At 47.1% G+C, this 15,240-nt stretch overlaps 2 protein-coding genes across 3 annotated transcripts in view; both read right to left on the minus strand.

Moving 5' to 3' along the window:
• Window positions 1-904, minus strand: part of Tmem223 (transmembrane protein 223) — a 1,665-nt gene extending 761 nt beyond the window's left edge. Inside the window, exon 1 of the mRNA XM_027408372.2 lies at window positions 565-904. Coding sequence (XP_027264173.1) covers window positions 565-868 — 304 coding nt within the window. The 5' untranslated portion in view covers window positions 869-904. The remainder of the gene's footprint in view (window positions 1-564) is intronic.
• A 62-nt stretch (window positions 905-966) lies between these two features.
• On the minus strand, window positions 967-14,733 carry Nxf1 (nuclear RNA export factor 1). Of its 2 annotated transcripts, none has more exons than XM_027408369.2 (21): window positions 14,549-14,731; window positions 9,682-9,865; window positions 9,344-9,497; window positions 8,393-8,476; window positions 8,208-8,312; window positions 8,010-8,090; window positions 7,854-7,923; window positions 7,677-7,765; window positions 7,440-7,547; window positions 6,989-7,098; window positions 5,197-5,233; window positions 4,869-4,937; window positions 4,732-4,787; window positions 4,505-4,612; window positions 4,349-4,407; window positions 4,145-4,260; window positions 3,980-4,022; window positions 3,357-3,429; window positions 2,613-2,795; window positions 1,537-1,597; window positions 967-1,302 (listed from the first exon to the last, which is right to left on the minus strand). In XM_027408369.2, the coding sequence occupies exons 1-21, from the start codon at window positions 14,574-14,576 to the stop codon at window positions 1,264-1,266; spliced, it is 1,857 nt and encodes a 618-aa protein (XP_027264170.1). In that variant the 5' UTR covers window positions 14,577-14,731; the 3' UTR covers window positions 967-1,263. The 2 variants fall into 2 exon arrangements, with proteins under 2 accessions (XP_027264170.1, XP_035297885.1); XM_035441994.1 differs by having other exon boundaries at window positions 1,223-1,302; window positions 2,613-2,753; window positions 14,549-14,733.
• Between the last annotated feature and the right edge of the window lie 507 nt (window positions 14,734-15,240).

Raw genomic sequence — 15,240 nt, forward strand, 5'->3', positions numbered from 1 at the left:
CCCGGTGCTGGGATTAAAACCGGTGCACTTACAAAATTTTGTGCTCCTAACTCTAAACACACCGGAAGACAGGATTAAGGGATCTCTCTGAGTTCGAGGCCAGCTTGGTCTACAGGGCAAGTTCCAGGATAGCCAGGCAAGGTCTTTTAATCCCTGTGGGCCACAAGTTTGCTATATGTTCAATAACTTTGAATTTGTGATCTTCCTGCTTCTACTATCGAAATACTAATACTACATCTGGGTGCCACCAGGTGAAGTTTATGCAGTGTTGGGGGCTGAACCTCATACCTAGTTAAGCAAGCACTTTATAAATTGAGTCATATCGACATGGCCAGCCCCGTCGTTAAAAGGAGAAAATGGGTCCGTGCTTTCTATAGCCTGCTCACAGCCAGAGTAAGCAGGGTGGGGAGTTGGGGAGCAAAGCGTTCAGGTACTCAAGATACATTACACCCATACCGGGAATCCCACTTACATTTCTGCTCATCTGGGAGGATTGGGAACCCTTCTTCATTGAGTGAGTTTTGTGCTCACAGCCCTAGGGCAACCCGGAACCCATGCCCTTACCCATCGTGCCGCAACCAATAGCTAGCCCGTAGCGCCAGAGTGCAGAGCGCAGGTCCGTGTAGCCCCGGTTGGGAGCCTCTGCAGGAACCCGGATCAGAGGTCGGGACAATGCTGCAACAGCCAGGGAGGTCCAGAAGATGCCCTGACCAGCGCAAAACAGTCCAAGGATGGCAAAGAAGCGGCCCCGTTCATGCTGGAAGAGCAGCACATCCCGTGGTACCCCACTTTGCAAATGCCGGCATACAGGAGGGGAACGTAGCACGGACAACAACCCGCTGACCCACTGCCGGCAACGTGCCGCCATGGCGGGGCACTTCCGTCTCTGGGGCGGGACTTCCTGTCATGACGCACTCTCCCACCCCTTCTGCATTGAGGGAAACAAGCCAGTAATGAGACACAAACTACAATATCACTCTTTATCTTAAAAAGTAAAGGGAATCAGGGGTTAAGTACACAGAGCACCTAAGTCCTTCGGGTAGTTTAGTGTCAGCTCTACAAAGTAAGCTTTGGCTTCCTGGCACCACGAGGCTCAATCTTCCAGAAGTCTTCTGTAAGTCTTCCAGAAGGTAGGTGAGGAAGATGAGGCAGCCCTCCCTCCTCAGTCACAGTTACAGGCTGGCCTCGGGCGGGACAGGAGATGGCAGATGACAGCCAGACAATATTATCCACGGGCTATTTACAAGGGGGCTTTTCCTGTGATCATTTCATAAACGCTACTTCTGGAATCTCTCCCTTGGCCTGCAGAAAGAAAGAGAAAAGGTGAATAGAGCCAGAGGACTCCTTTCCCACCTGCCCTGCCAGACCACGGGACCTGGAACTCTGTATAGACCAGGCTGGCTTTAAATTCAATCTGGCTGCCTCTGCCTCCCAACTGCTGGGATTAAAGGTGTGCACCACCACACCCAGCCTTCATGTGACCCTTTCCAAAGCTCAGAGCTCCCAGTTTACAGCCACACAATTTCCATGCTCTACCTTGAGATGAGTGAAGGCCTGAGCAGATCTGGTATAGTCCCAGTTGTTGTCTTGAAGGCACCTGGAGTGGGAGTAAAACAGGAAGAAGCCACGTGAGAACCAAAATGCAGTCACTCTCATCTCTCAAAAAAAAGAAAAGCCACTCCAGATTCCATCAAGGAGAAAGTCATCAAAGTTTCCTAGTAATTACATTTATACATTGTTGCACCACTTATACAAATGAAACATTAAAGTGTCAAAATGTCTAACAAAAATGACCAAAGTACTTTTACACTAGAAGGGAAGGATTTTCATGGCTTAAAAACCAAGTTGCTGGTAGCAAGATGGTGAGGCCTTTAATCCCACCACTCAGGAGGCTGAAGGAGGTAAAAGTCACTAAATTTGAGCAAACCTGAGCTATATAGTGACTTACAAGCAGCCAAGGACACAGTGAATGAAACCCTGTCTCAAAGGAAAACTATGTTGCAGAACTATACATAAAAGGGCTCTGGAACACTGTATGCACCTAATATTCCCAGCTCCCTTTGAATGATGAGGCTCACAGGACTTGGTAAAGAGCTGGTATCTTATTGAGAACATGTCTCAAAATGAATGACAACTAAGAAGATGACTGGGTAGCCAGGGGCAATGGCTCATTCCTTTAATCACACCATTCTGGAGGCAGATAGAGAGTTCAAGGCCAGACAAGTACATAGTGTGACCCCATCTCAAAACAACAAAAAGAGGGCCAGGGGAATTAGCTCAGTGGTAGTGTCTGCCTTGCATATATGATGTCTAGCTAGGTTCAATTCCTCATTCTGCCGGGGGAGAAGGGAGCAATAGGTAGGTGGGAGGGCAACAAGTCACTCTTCATTTGTGCTTTGGAACTTTATATAAATTATTTATGCAGAAGTCTTAGTAGGAATTTTTTTTTTTTTTTTTTTTTTTTTTGGTTTTTTGAGACAGGGTTTCTCTTTGGCTTTGGAGGCAGGTCTAAGAATCTTTTTTTTTTTTTTTTTTTTTTTTTTTTTTAAAGCACTGTTATTCACTGTCAGGCCATTTGTTCCCTCTTGGCCCTATCCATGCTCAAGACTCACTTCTGAGACCACTCGAGGTTCATGCCAGACTGGGTAGAGAATGCTTGCAACATTTCCTGTTGTTCTGGGGAGAGCGTGGGCACTGGGCTGGAGGAAGGTGTGGGTGCAGGCATGGCGAAGGCTCTTTGGATTTCTTCAGGGCTGGCATTCCGCACAAATAATTCATCATTTACAATACATAGCCTTGGGGGCAGAGAACACACTAAATAAATGAACAAATAACCTCACCCTTCTACACTGTCTCTGTTCTTAGATCTGTCTGTTCTTAGATCTGGTTAATATCCATATGCCCATCCCATGTTACCTTTTATCATTTATTGTTTTTTTTTAATTTTATTTTTTAAAGATTTTATTTATTATGTATACAACATTCTGCTTCCATGTATTATCTGCACACCAGAAGAGGGCACCAGATCTCATAACCAATGGTTGTGAGCCACCATGTGGTTGCTGGGAATTGAACTCAGGACCTCTGGAAGAGCAGTCAGTGCTCTTAACCTCTGAGCCATCTCTTCAGCCCTTATCATTTATTCTTGACTTCAGACTAGGTGTTTAGGAGGATTATCTCCCAAACACACTAGAATTATTATATATTCAGTCCTCAACCTACTGATAGTTGTTCTCAGGCTTCATGAACTTCCTATTGCTTTTCTACAATTCTGGTAACTCCCTGGGGAAGAATTCTTTCCAATTATCACACTGCTGGTCTGAGAATGAGACTCACAGGGTAAGCTGAGCACTTACCCTGAATTGCTGGCAGGAACAGCAACAAACGTTCTCGTGAACGCACGTAAAGAATCTCGAGACTTCCCATCCACTGCAATGAGAATAAAAGCAATGGTCCCTTAGAGTCACTCAGGCTTAATCTTTATAAAAGTTTCTCATATCTCAGCATTTGATACAAAGAATCCTAACTTGGCCAGGTAAGGATGGTTATTTGGACACAGGGGAACAGAATTAGGATAAAGGGACAGATCTGGAGGATAGTTAGTAGGAAGTAGGGGAGGCAAATTAGAAAGTGCTTAGCCCATGGCTTGGCAAAATATCGAAGTCACTTCACTTCCTAAAGCACCACTGTGCAAGAGTATTACAAGTCTCATCTAAAAAAACAAAACAAAACAAAAAAAAATTGAGGTTCAGTAACTTTCCCAGACCCACAGAATAAACCCAGGGCTGGAAAGGAGACCTGGCTAACTGACTCTTCATCTACTCTGTTCTGGTCCCCACATTTTTGTCACACTGCATCTAAGACAGGTAGGAGTTAAGATAGTCTGGATAAAACAGGAAGGTCAGAGAAGAAAAGGGATGAGAAGATAGCTGGGGAACTAAGGATACAGAGAAAGTTTAGGAGGACTCAAGATTCTTACCTTCCTTGAAGACTCCATTGACAGAAAAACATAGCAATGTGCTCTGAAAGAGAAACAGCATAAGCAATGGAGGTTCCCCACCAGAGCCTGAGCTCCTCACCTAGTGAGTGCTGAACCCATCACCCACCCCAGTTCTGGGCTTCTGTCAGGAGAACATATGCTTACTGTTTGGGCACTTATGTCTACCACAAAGGAATTGATATCATGTTGAGTTTTGGGTAACTCGTTGAGGAAGGCAACAACGTTGAGACGTGTATGCTTTAACAGCCGGAACCGCAGGGCTGCAAGCAGAAGGAAGAGAGCCCAAGGTTAGGACACACCTGCACTGGCTAGCTCTAATGACTATTTCCATTTGACTGACATACTTACTGGGATCTTTAAGCTTCTTCACATTTCTGCTGTCTTTGAAGTATTCAGCTAAGTTGCTTCTGGAAAATAGGAGGGGAAGATGGTGGTGATAAGAACTGTGGCCTGTATCCCAATGAATCCTGTGGTTATGGGTAGGTTCTGACACGTGACACTCACCGGGCAGAGTTCTGGGGGATGGAAGGAATGCTTAGTGAGCAACAGGCGCCATCATGGTAGGCATCCAGGAGACCCTGACGGTCTCCTGAGTCATAAATTGCATAGTACCTGTAAGGAAAGTGAAAGGAAGAGTCTGAGTTCTGTGTCTGAAAGCAAAGGGACACAGTAGTGAGCTATGCATAGGCCAGTAACTAACCCCCCACCCAAGGGGCTCCTGGGATACTCACTGCTGCAAGAAATGCAGGACCAAACTCTTTAGGTTCTCTGTTCCAAAATAGCTTCCCTGAAATCAAAGACGACATTAGGATCACAGGACCAGTATGCTTCCCACTCACCAATTTCTAATTCTAACCCCAATTCTGACCTTGCAGGGTGGTAGCATGGTGGGGGCTTCAACATCAAAGGCAATTGGAGGGGGTAGCTCATGGCCATCCTGTGAAAAAAAGGGAATGTAACATGAGAAACAGAAGAACGACCAGATCTGTGAGCACACAGAAAAGCTAAGAGAAACAGGCCAGAAGTCAATCATAAAAAGGCATGTGTGTCCAGGAATTTCATGTGAGCTTTTCTAGGGTGATGGCTACACTGCTAGCAGATCCTCAAAGGGATCTCCACACCCACACTGGTGGTCACAAAGCAGAGGCAAGACCTTGACTGTGCTTCTTTAAGAGAGAATGAAGTGCAAAACTTACCAGGCGTAACAACTTGGGAAATCGTTCTCGAACGGCGCTGTCAAGAACGGGACAGAAGTGAGTGACGCTTCAGAGCCATCATGCCTCCTGGGCTGCTCTAGGAGCAAATACACCAAAGACCCGAGGAACAGCCCATCCCATCCTGCTCATCACCCACTCCTTCCCAGCTTGCACTTGGGGACAAGAACCCCCATTCCCCTCCTCACCAGGAGCACCCCTTCTGGACTGCCTTGAAGGCTGGCTGTCTCTTCTCATTGCTTGATCCCGAGTGCCACAGGAGGAACACTCTCAGCCCAGGCTTTAAGCCTAGGGCTGCCTTCCCCACCTTGCCCCCCTTACCTTCCACCTACTCACCTGTGCAGCCCCGGGAGGAGGGAATGGGGTGAGAGCCCAGGGGCTCCGCTGCCTCAACAGGTATCCACCAGTTCTGCCAGGTCTGGCCTTGGCCAAGACCAGAACACACCACAAGTATGGCACAGGATGTTGGGGCAGGGAGATGAGCAAGACAGGGCTCAAGAGGAAAGAAGGCAAAAAAAGACCAGGGGAAAGAGGAAATAGAAAGGTAGGCAGGGGAGGGACAAGGGAGAGATGGAGTAAGGAAAGGAAGCAAAGCAACAGAGACAGAACTGAAGGGAAAAGAACAGGGAAAAGAAAGCCTTCCTCCTACAGCCCTTTCCTTCAGCTGCCCCTTTTCCTGTGGTCCAAGGTAGAAATGGAGAATCAATCCTACTATAGTGGTTTGTAGTCACTGTTGGCCAGGTCTCTGTCCGCTCCCTGGGTCCCGGTCTAAGCTGGGCGTGGGAGGTAAAGCAGCCATGGGGCCAGGAGACCTCCCTCAGAAGACATGAGGGTTCAGGCCCCTGCCGGAGTTGGGGGGGTGAGGGTCTGTGCCCCACCTCAGTTGGCCCCCAAGTTCTCTCCTGATGGCCCCTCTGCGACTGTGCCTGTCTTAGGTTGTTCCTTCCCTGAGGAATCTTACCCGTCTCTGGCTAACCAGCCATCCTCCGGGGCCAAGCAGGGTGATGTGAGGTGTGCAAGTGAGGGAGGGGCAGTGCCCCTGACAGGGTCATTTCTTTGTCTCCTTGGTAGCAGATGCCCCTGTGGCCTCCACGCCCAGCACCTGCCTTGGGATCCCCTCGCCTACTGGCGGGGCCCTGGCTTTGGTCACATCTTAGGGAACCCAGGTTTCTTCTCCAGGAAGGGCCCAGCTCACAGCACTGGGCTAGAGAGACCAATAGAGTGGTACCAGCCTCCCAGAGGCATCAACCTCAGCATGGACAGGAAAGACCAGGCCATAGCCTTGGGTAAATGGATCATGAGAAGAGTCCCTCTTGGCACAATGGCAAGAGTGACCATCAAATGACAAAGGAGGTCCATCTCAGTAGATAGTCCCAGTTAGAGAGGACTTTCTCACCCTGAGTACACTAGGCTTCTGGCTGAAGACAATCATATGGGTGGGGCATACATAAGACACCCCCATATCAGAACAGAAAATGGGAGGTGCCCTTCCTGGACAACAGGTAGGGAGATTCTAGAAAAGGCTGTGTTCAAGGAGGAGAACGGTCAGAAAACCAGAGAACAGTAGTCAGGTGAGAAGGAAAGAAAAGAGATCTGGGAGAAAGCTGGGAGACACAGAGAGGCAGAAAGGAATACGTTATCCTCCTCCCAAAGGACAGGTGGTTCCAGCTCAGGGCTGTATGTTCTCCTGTAGACAGGCTCTGGTCAGGGTGCATTAGCTCAGCCTCCCAGGGGGTGAAGGTCCCCAGGAGGGGAGACAGAGGCTACAACTGACCTGATATAGGTGGACTGGTCTCGGAAGTTATCACACATGGGGTTTCTGTCAAGCCACAGCTCTTCCAACTTTAGCCCTTTTATCTTGTCTAATTCCCGCTCAGACTTCAACTGTGAAGGATAAGGGGAGGGCAAAAGGGAAGAAAGAGACCCAAGTAAGAATAGCAGTTGGATCTCCACACTCCCAAATGCTACCTAAGTTTCCTTTCTTGCCTACCACCTTGGCCAACCAAACTCTTCTCACCCTCCCCCAACATAACAATAAAGCCAGAGCCAGTGGGATGGCTCACTCAGTGGGCAGAAGCTCTTGCTGCACAAGCCTCACAATCCACGTTCCAGCCCAAGAACCCACAGTGGAAGGAGAGAACCAACTTCCAAAAGCTGTTCTCTGACTTCCACCCACTCATAATCACTAACTAAAAAAAAAGCATCACTAGGTTATCAGTCCTTACTTCGTTTCCAGAGAGATTTAGGGTCTTTAGGTTCGGCGCTTTCTGTACAATGCTGGACATATCATCCAGCTTGAATAGTCTGTTGTTGCTCAAGTTCAAAGACAATAGCTGTAAACAGAACAAAATTTAGAAGTGTTACTACATGTAGACCAGAGGCAAGTCTGGTTCCTCATCCCTCATCAGGCCCCAACCCGATATATCCCACTTTGCTTTCTCATGCAAAAAAAGAAGCTGCACCTCAGGAATATTCTCTTCAATGATCTGCAGGGTGGCAGCCATACAGCTTCTCCGGTTAAGAACAGCATCAATGTTCTGGGCCACCAAATCTTCAGCAAGCAAAAAGAAAAAGAAGTCTGAGAGTTATACGAACTGATTGGGCCCCCTCTCCCTCTAGCCGGGACACTACTGTCATACCTGGGTCTGAGCGGAGGCCCTTGAGGTCAAGTGCTTGTTGGGAGCCATCATATCGTTTGCTCATGATCAGCTAGATGAAAAGAGACAGACAAAGAAAGGGTTTAGTGATCACTGAGGGAGAGTGAAAGACAACTGGGCCACTTAAGCCAGCCTCACCTTGAGCTGCTCTACTTGTTCAGGCTTCAGTTCTTTCTGTACACTGCGGGGTGGAGCAGAGGAGTTGATGATGATAGATATCTGAAGAGAAGACACAAAGGCAAGAGTATACTTGAGGTAGGCCAATACTTACTTAGTCCTTTTCACTCAGTGCATCAGCGTCAACCTATGCCACACCAGGCCCTTTGTCTAACATACCCTTCTGTTTTCTCGATCGTGAATCTTATAGTTCACAGCCTTTAATGCAGAAGCTGTAGTGGCATCTTCCACAAAAAACTGGGCCCGTGTGTTTTCATAGTGAAACTGGAAGAAGGAAGAACAAGAACGTGAGATTTGGAGAGCACAGGCCTTTGGCCAGCCTCCCAAGCCTCCCTTTGCCATACCTCAATGGGGTTGAAGGGGACACTGCACTTGCTCTGAATCATGCTCAGGAGCCACGCTTTGTCATACTTTTTGCCATAAGGAATCTGGAAATAAGAGAGAAGGGAAGCACATTTTAGTATTTTCTGCCAAGACTGAAAAGGTTTCTAGAGCTTTGGGGTGGAGCTCAAAGATAAAAGACATGCGTAACATGCATGCATGAGGCTCAGTGATAGAAAGGATGAGGCATGCTTACATGCATGAGGCTGGTAGAGCCCTTCTACCACAAAATAACTTTTTTCTCCTAAAGAAAGGACCAGGTGTGCTGGGCATATTGGCGCACGCCTTTGATCCCAGCACTCAGGAGACAGAGGCAGGCGGATCTCTGTGAGTTTGAGGCCAACCTTGTCTACCAAGTGAGTTCCAGGACAGCCAGAACTGTTACACAGAGAAACCCTGTCTTGAAATTAAAAAAAAAAAAAAAAAAGAAAAGGAGGAGGAGGAAGAGAAAAAGAAAGGAGCAGATGTATGGTTTCCATGCAAGATAAAAAGACTTCCTTAAAATTCTTTCCATATACTTATTCATGGCAAGATGGCTCAGACAACATGGCCACACATCAAATATATTAATTCTAAATCCTAAGATATTATGTGTACCTTACCTGCCCCACAAACTCCACAGTCACCTAGAGCCACTCTTAGCTTAAGAGTTACTCTACCTCCTGACCCTTCTGCTGATCATACTCAATCAGATTTGCCTTCCACCTGTCATTGTGCCTGTCCTTAACTCCCTGTCTTAGTCTTTTTCTTAGATGTTTTAGATACTCATTCTAAGGAAATGGTGGATAAATGTGATACTTGGTTGTTGAGTAAACATTGGAGAAAATGGATTTGAGGGGCTCAGAGTGGGTGTCAAACACCTTCACTGAGTATGGTCCCATTTCCTGAAAGAACTATTCTCCCAAAGTACTCACTGTAATCTTGAACCAGTTTTTGGTGGTCCCATCTTGGCTGGTCCCAGCCCCTCCTCTCTCTGGAGGAGCTCTGTCTCTCCTTACGGTAATATGAATTCGATCTCGATCATGCCAAGTATCCCCCCGACGGTTAGGCCGGTTGGGATAGGGGTTGCTGTTGGGAAGCAGAATTAAATTTCCATAAACACAAGATGAACCTGTCCTGCTAATGAAACTGTAGCTACTAAATGGTTTGGTCAAGTATCACTTTACAAAGTGAGAAGAGAAACGACAAAGGCAGTAAAAGGACTATATAATTTAGTGAGTCACTATTTAAAGCAGACCAATTAGTCACTTACTATCTTACTCGGGGGCCATCTTGGGCATCATTCATTGCCACATCTCCATCATCTTCCTCAAACCGGGAGGACCGTATACTAGAACCACCTCTTCCCGACCGACGATTCCCCTCACCACACTTCCATCGGAAAGGCCCACGGCCTTTCTTTCTTCTCTGAGGGAAACTAACACGGTCATCATGCTCTGGAATTGGAAAAAGGCACAAAAAGTAGTAATACATGAGTGCTCTTGGTTACCTTGGTGTGGCCACTTTGTACTCTTTCGAAAGCCAGACACTAACTACAAAGGCTACCTCCATATATATATATATAGACAACTACATCCTAGCCAGAGGAAAAAACTTTCTGTAGGGCATCAACAACAAGTTAATGGAAAACTGTAGGTCTACTGAAAAATAAAAGGGTTGATAGGCAGTGGTGCACGCCTTTAATCTCAGTGCTTTGGAGGCAGAGGCAGGTGGATCGCTGTGAGTTCTTCAAGGCCAGCCTGGTCTACAGAGTGAGTTCTTCCATTCCCCATCAGAAAGGAGCAGGTCTCCCAGTAATGTCAGCCAAGCACAGCATAACAAGATGCAGTTAAGACTAGACACAAACCCTCAGATTAAGGCTTGACAAGGCAACCCAGGAGGAAAATGGTCCCAAGAGCAGGCAAGAGAGTCAGAGATACCCCAACTCCCACTGTTAGGAGTCCCACAAAAAACTCAAGCTAAACAGCCACAGCATGTATGTAGAGGACCTAGCACAGACCCATGCAGGCTTCGTGATTGAGCCCCTATGAGCGAGCCCTACTTAGTTGATTCTGTGGGCCATATTCTGGTCCTCTGGCTTCTGCAATCCTTTCTGCCCCCCTCCTTCCATGGGGTTAGCTCTGCCTAACCTTTGTGTGTGGGTCTCTACATCTGCTGCTACCAGCTGCTGGAGGAGTAGTTTCTGATGATTACCAGGCTAGGCACCTCATTCTTAAGAGTACTGGCAGTTCTTCTAGAGGACCACATTTGATTCCCAGCACCCACACTGCAGTGCCCAACTTTCTGCAACTTCATTCCAGAGGCTGTCATGGGCATCCCAGGCACTCTTGTGTTACACAGATGTATAAGCAAGCAGGCAAAACACTCATATACATATAAAAAAAAGTCAGTAAGGAAAAAGAATGTAGCTCAGTGGTAGAGTGCTTGTTTAACACACTCAAGGACCTGGGTTTGATGCCCAGCATAGACTCAAAGCAGACAATAATAGCAAAAAGAGCATTTTTCATTTGGGTATGGTAGCCCATGCGTATTATACTAATAACTGGGAGGTAGAGGCAGGAGAATCTGGAGTTCAAGATCATTTGCCACTACATACTAATTTAACATCAACCTGAGCTACATGAGATCCTGTCTTAAAACAAAATAAAGTTTAAAGGGTGTGGGGGATGGGAGTCTCTCTCCACAAGTTCATATAAATCTTAGAAATCTGTGGGTTAGAGGCTGGAGAGATGGCTCAATGATTAGGTCCCAGAATTGGTTCCTAGCACCCACATGGCAGCTCCCAACTGTGCTCTGCAATGTGAATGCTGGGAAATCAAAGCTGGTCCTCTGGAAGAGTAGTCAGTGCTCTTAACTCATCTCTTCAGCCCCCTACAGCTTTCTAATAACTTGTTTTTTGATGTTTATGACCTATAAAAAGTTCTTTCCCCTGGCCAGGGCACAGGTGTCTATGTGGAGGTAGCCTTTGTAGTTCTAGGGGACCCAATACCTTCTTCTGGGCTCTGCAAGGACCAGACAGAAAACTAAATCTTTAAAAGAAAAAGTAATGAAAGGTGAAAATATCACAACACATTGTGTATATGTATAAAATTGTCAAAAATCATTAAAGTGAAGGGCTAGAGAGATGGCTCAGAGGTTAAGAGTACCGACTGTTCTTTCAGAGATACTGAATTCAATTCCCAGCAACCATATGGTGGCTTACAACCATCTATAAAGGGATTTGATTCCCTCTTCTAGAATGCAGACAGAACACTATATACATAATAATTTTCTTTTTTTCCAAGACAGGGTTTCTCTGTATTGCTTTGGAGGTTGTCCTGGAACTTGCTCTGTAGACCAGGCTGGCCTCTTAACTCACAAAGATCCACCTGCCTCTGCTTCCCAAAGTGCTGGGACTAAAGGCATGTGCCAGCACTGCTGGGCCTAAATAAATGTTTAAGAAAAAAATTTTGAAAGAAAACAAGTGAACCAGAAACTAGTTCCTACATAAAAAGTAAAACATGGCACCCCTGAAAACCACTTGAAATTTTTGATCTTTTGCCTATACATACAAATGAGGGCCACAGAGCCAGATGTGGGAAACAACTGTAATCTCAGCAAATGGGAAGTGGAGGCCTCAATTACACAAGTTCAAAGCCATCCTGGACTACATGATCCTGTCTCAAAAAATGAAAAAAAAAACTTACAAATATGACCTATTTTAAAACCACATAATAGCCAGATGGTAGTGGCTCACACCTTTAATCCCATCACTCGGGAGGCAGAGGTAAGTGGATTTTCTGTGAGTTAGAAACCAGCCTGGTCTACATAAGCTAGTAACAACCACCACCTCCTTGCTCTCAAACTGTCCTTCTGAATTTGGGCAATGCTCATTTCTGTGAGCAGAAGTGACTGCACCTCAAGGGACTTCTAGATGCAGGATCAGCTGGCAGTTCCACATTAGGGTCCTGGAGTGTTTTCTAATACACATGTGTCCGAAGCAGATCTCTGAGAGTTCAAGGCCAGCCTGGTGTACAAAGTGAGTTCCAGACAGCCAGGGCTATTACACAGAGAAACCCTGTCTCAGGGGAAAGAAAAAAAAACAAAAAACAAACAAACAAAAAAAACAAAAAAAAGGAAAATGAGCTGGACATAGGCAGGCAGATCTCTGTGAGTTTTCAAGGCCAGCCTCATCTTGGTCTATACAGTGAGTTCCAGTCAGAGCTACATATTGAAAAAAAAAAAAGAAAGAAAAAGAAAAAAAAGTAAATAAATGAAACCAAGTGCAGTAAAATACTGTGTTTATGTTTTTTAAAATTTTTTCTTTTTTGGTTTTTCAAGACAGGGCTTCTCTGTGGCTTTGGAGGCTGTCCTGAAACTAGTTCTTGTAGACCAGGCAAGTCTCGAACTCACAGAGATCCCGAGTGCTGGGATTAAAGGCGTGAACCACCAACGCCTGGCCACAGTATACTGTTTTTAAGGCAAGAGGATCAGAGGGGCTCAAGGTCACCCTCCTCTTTGTAGAGTTCAAAGCCAGACGTTGTGTATAGGTTTATATGTATATACATGTAGGCACTAACACAAAAGGAGACTGAGGATCAGCTCAGCTGGTAAAGTGCTTACCTTTATCCTTCACACACACACACACAGACTGAGGTTGAGGCAGGAGAATTTGAAACTTCAAGTCAGACTGGGCAACTTAGTGAGACCATCTCAAAACAACAACAAAAAGGATGAGAATTTAGCTCCATGGGAGGGGATTGCCTGGTGTATGCAAGGCCTAGTGTTCATCTAGCACAAAATAATAAGTCTCGTGGTACGTGCCTACAATACCAAACTTGGGAGACTTGCACTGAAAGACTGACTATGAGGCCAGCCTGGGGTACTAAGACTGGCCCTATAAGGGAGAATTAGTCTTCAACGGGGATGAACTCCCTAAATGGTTATCCAAGGCCAAATGGTTAGCCTTAAAAATAAGTACATGCTAGCTACACTAAATGGACTCAGGTTGTATGAATTTGGGGAGTGGGTAGACATGAAAGTAACTGGAGGGAGATCCTGTTAAAACACGTACATACATACATACATACATACATACACACATACATACATACATACATGTTGTTTGTTTGTTTTTTGTTTTGTTTTATTTTTCCAGGCAAGGTTTCTCTGTGGCTTTGGAGGCTGTCCTGGAACTAGCTCTTGTAGACCAGGCTGGTCTGGAACTCACAGATCCGCCTGCCTCTGCCTCCCGAGTGCTGGGATTAAAAGTGTGCACCACTGCCACCCACCATATAATTATATTTTAGTTAAAATAAAGGTTCACTGGGCTGAGGATTTTTCAGACCCTGGATAAATCAGCACCACACAAACACAAAAAGGTTCATGACTTCCAAAGAAATCTACCTCATATCTATCGTCCTGTAAACAATGACCCTCACCAAGTGACTCTAGTGAAAACACAGTGCAATTAAGGTTCACTGAAAAATCTTCACTTCCAGCCACTTGACAGAAATTATCTCATACACACACACACACACACACACACACACACACACACACACGCACGCACGCACGCACGCACGCAAACTTGGGAAGACAAGATACCCACATGAAAGAGGCGGAAAACAAGGCCTGAAAGTTTAACTCCGTCGGGGTTAGCAAAGCCAACTCCAGATTCAATCACCTGTCATGCCGTCCTAAACACCACTATGAATTAACCCATCAAGGTAATTGTTAGAACTAGGAAACTGGTAAACATTAAGGAGCAAGCTGAAAGACCAACTGATCGCGTTAAAAGAAAAAAAAAAATAGGGCACCAAAGCAGCCCACGAACAAGGTACTACTGACTCACATTTAAAGGACGAGTCGGGCCGCCAAACTCAATTGACAGGCATCAACCACCCTCAAAGTTCAAAGGAATCTTGTCACCCCACCCTGAGCCACAGGTCCTCCAACGCCAGAATCCGGGCGACTCTGGAGCCCCTGTGTCCCGCGGCGCCCCATCCTTGCCCGCGCGGCCACCGCTGCCCACGGACACAGAACTCCTCGCGGCCTCCCGCCCCCGGGCTTGCGGCCTAGGCCGGGGCCGCCCACTCCGGCCCACCGCGCCGCCTCCCGACCCGAGGCCCCGAACTAACCGTTGTATGACTTCCCTTCGTCCGCCATGGCACAGGCAGGTACAGGGGAGGGCTCAGGCGCAGAACCTGACGACACCAAACGCCCAGACGTCTTGGCGCTCAGGACTGAAGCGCTCCTACGACCGGCGCCACCGCATTTATCCGGCGAAGCACGTCGCGCGCCGCCGACGTCCCCAGGATGTGGGCGGTGCCGCGGGGCGAGAACGCGCTCTCTGCGCCTGCGCAGAAGCAGGGCTGCCTCCAGAGGGCGGGGCCAGGCCCTTCGAGGCCCGCCCACGGCCGTAGCTCGGGGCGCAATGGCTTGTTGGCCGTCTCTGCCTTCCTGCTTCTCCACTGTCCCAGTTGTGTCGGGGTTTGCTCTGGAGTTGAGCGGGCTGCTTTAGCCCTGAATTCTTGAGAATCGGGGACCAGAGCCACACAAAATGAAGACCTAGCCTCTGAGTGGGAGTAACGGCTCACAGTCTCCGTCGGTGAGATTCCCGGCAGCTTGTAAGTCGCAGCTCAGCTCCTTGACAGCCGCACGCCTATTCCCTCCCAGCTTTCCTCGCCTCTACGATGGATTGTGACGAAATAGAAAATTGGAATGTAAGCTCCACCGGAGCAGGAACCTTAACTAATGCACAGCTTCTCTTCCTCCAGCCCGCCTGGCTCAGTACCGAGCCAAGTGTGAAACCTGTGTGAATTAAATGAAA

The sequence above is a fragment of the Cricetulus griseus genome, chromosome 3 (assembly GCF_003668045.3).
Source record: "Cricetulus griseus strain 17A/GY chromosome 3, alternate assembly CriGri-PICRH-1.0, whole genome shotgun sequence".
NCBI classification, from domain to species: domain Eukaryota; kingdom Metazoa; phylum Chordata; class Mammalia; order Rodentia; family Cricetidae; genus Cricetulus; species Cricetulus griseus.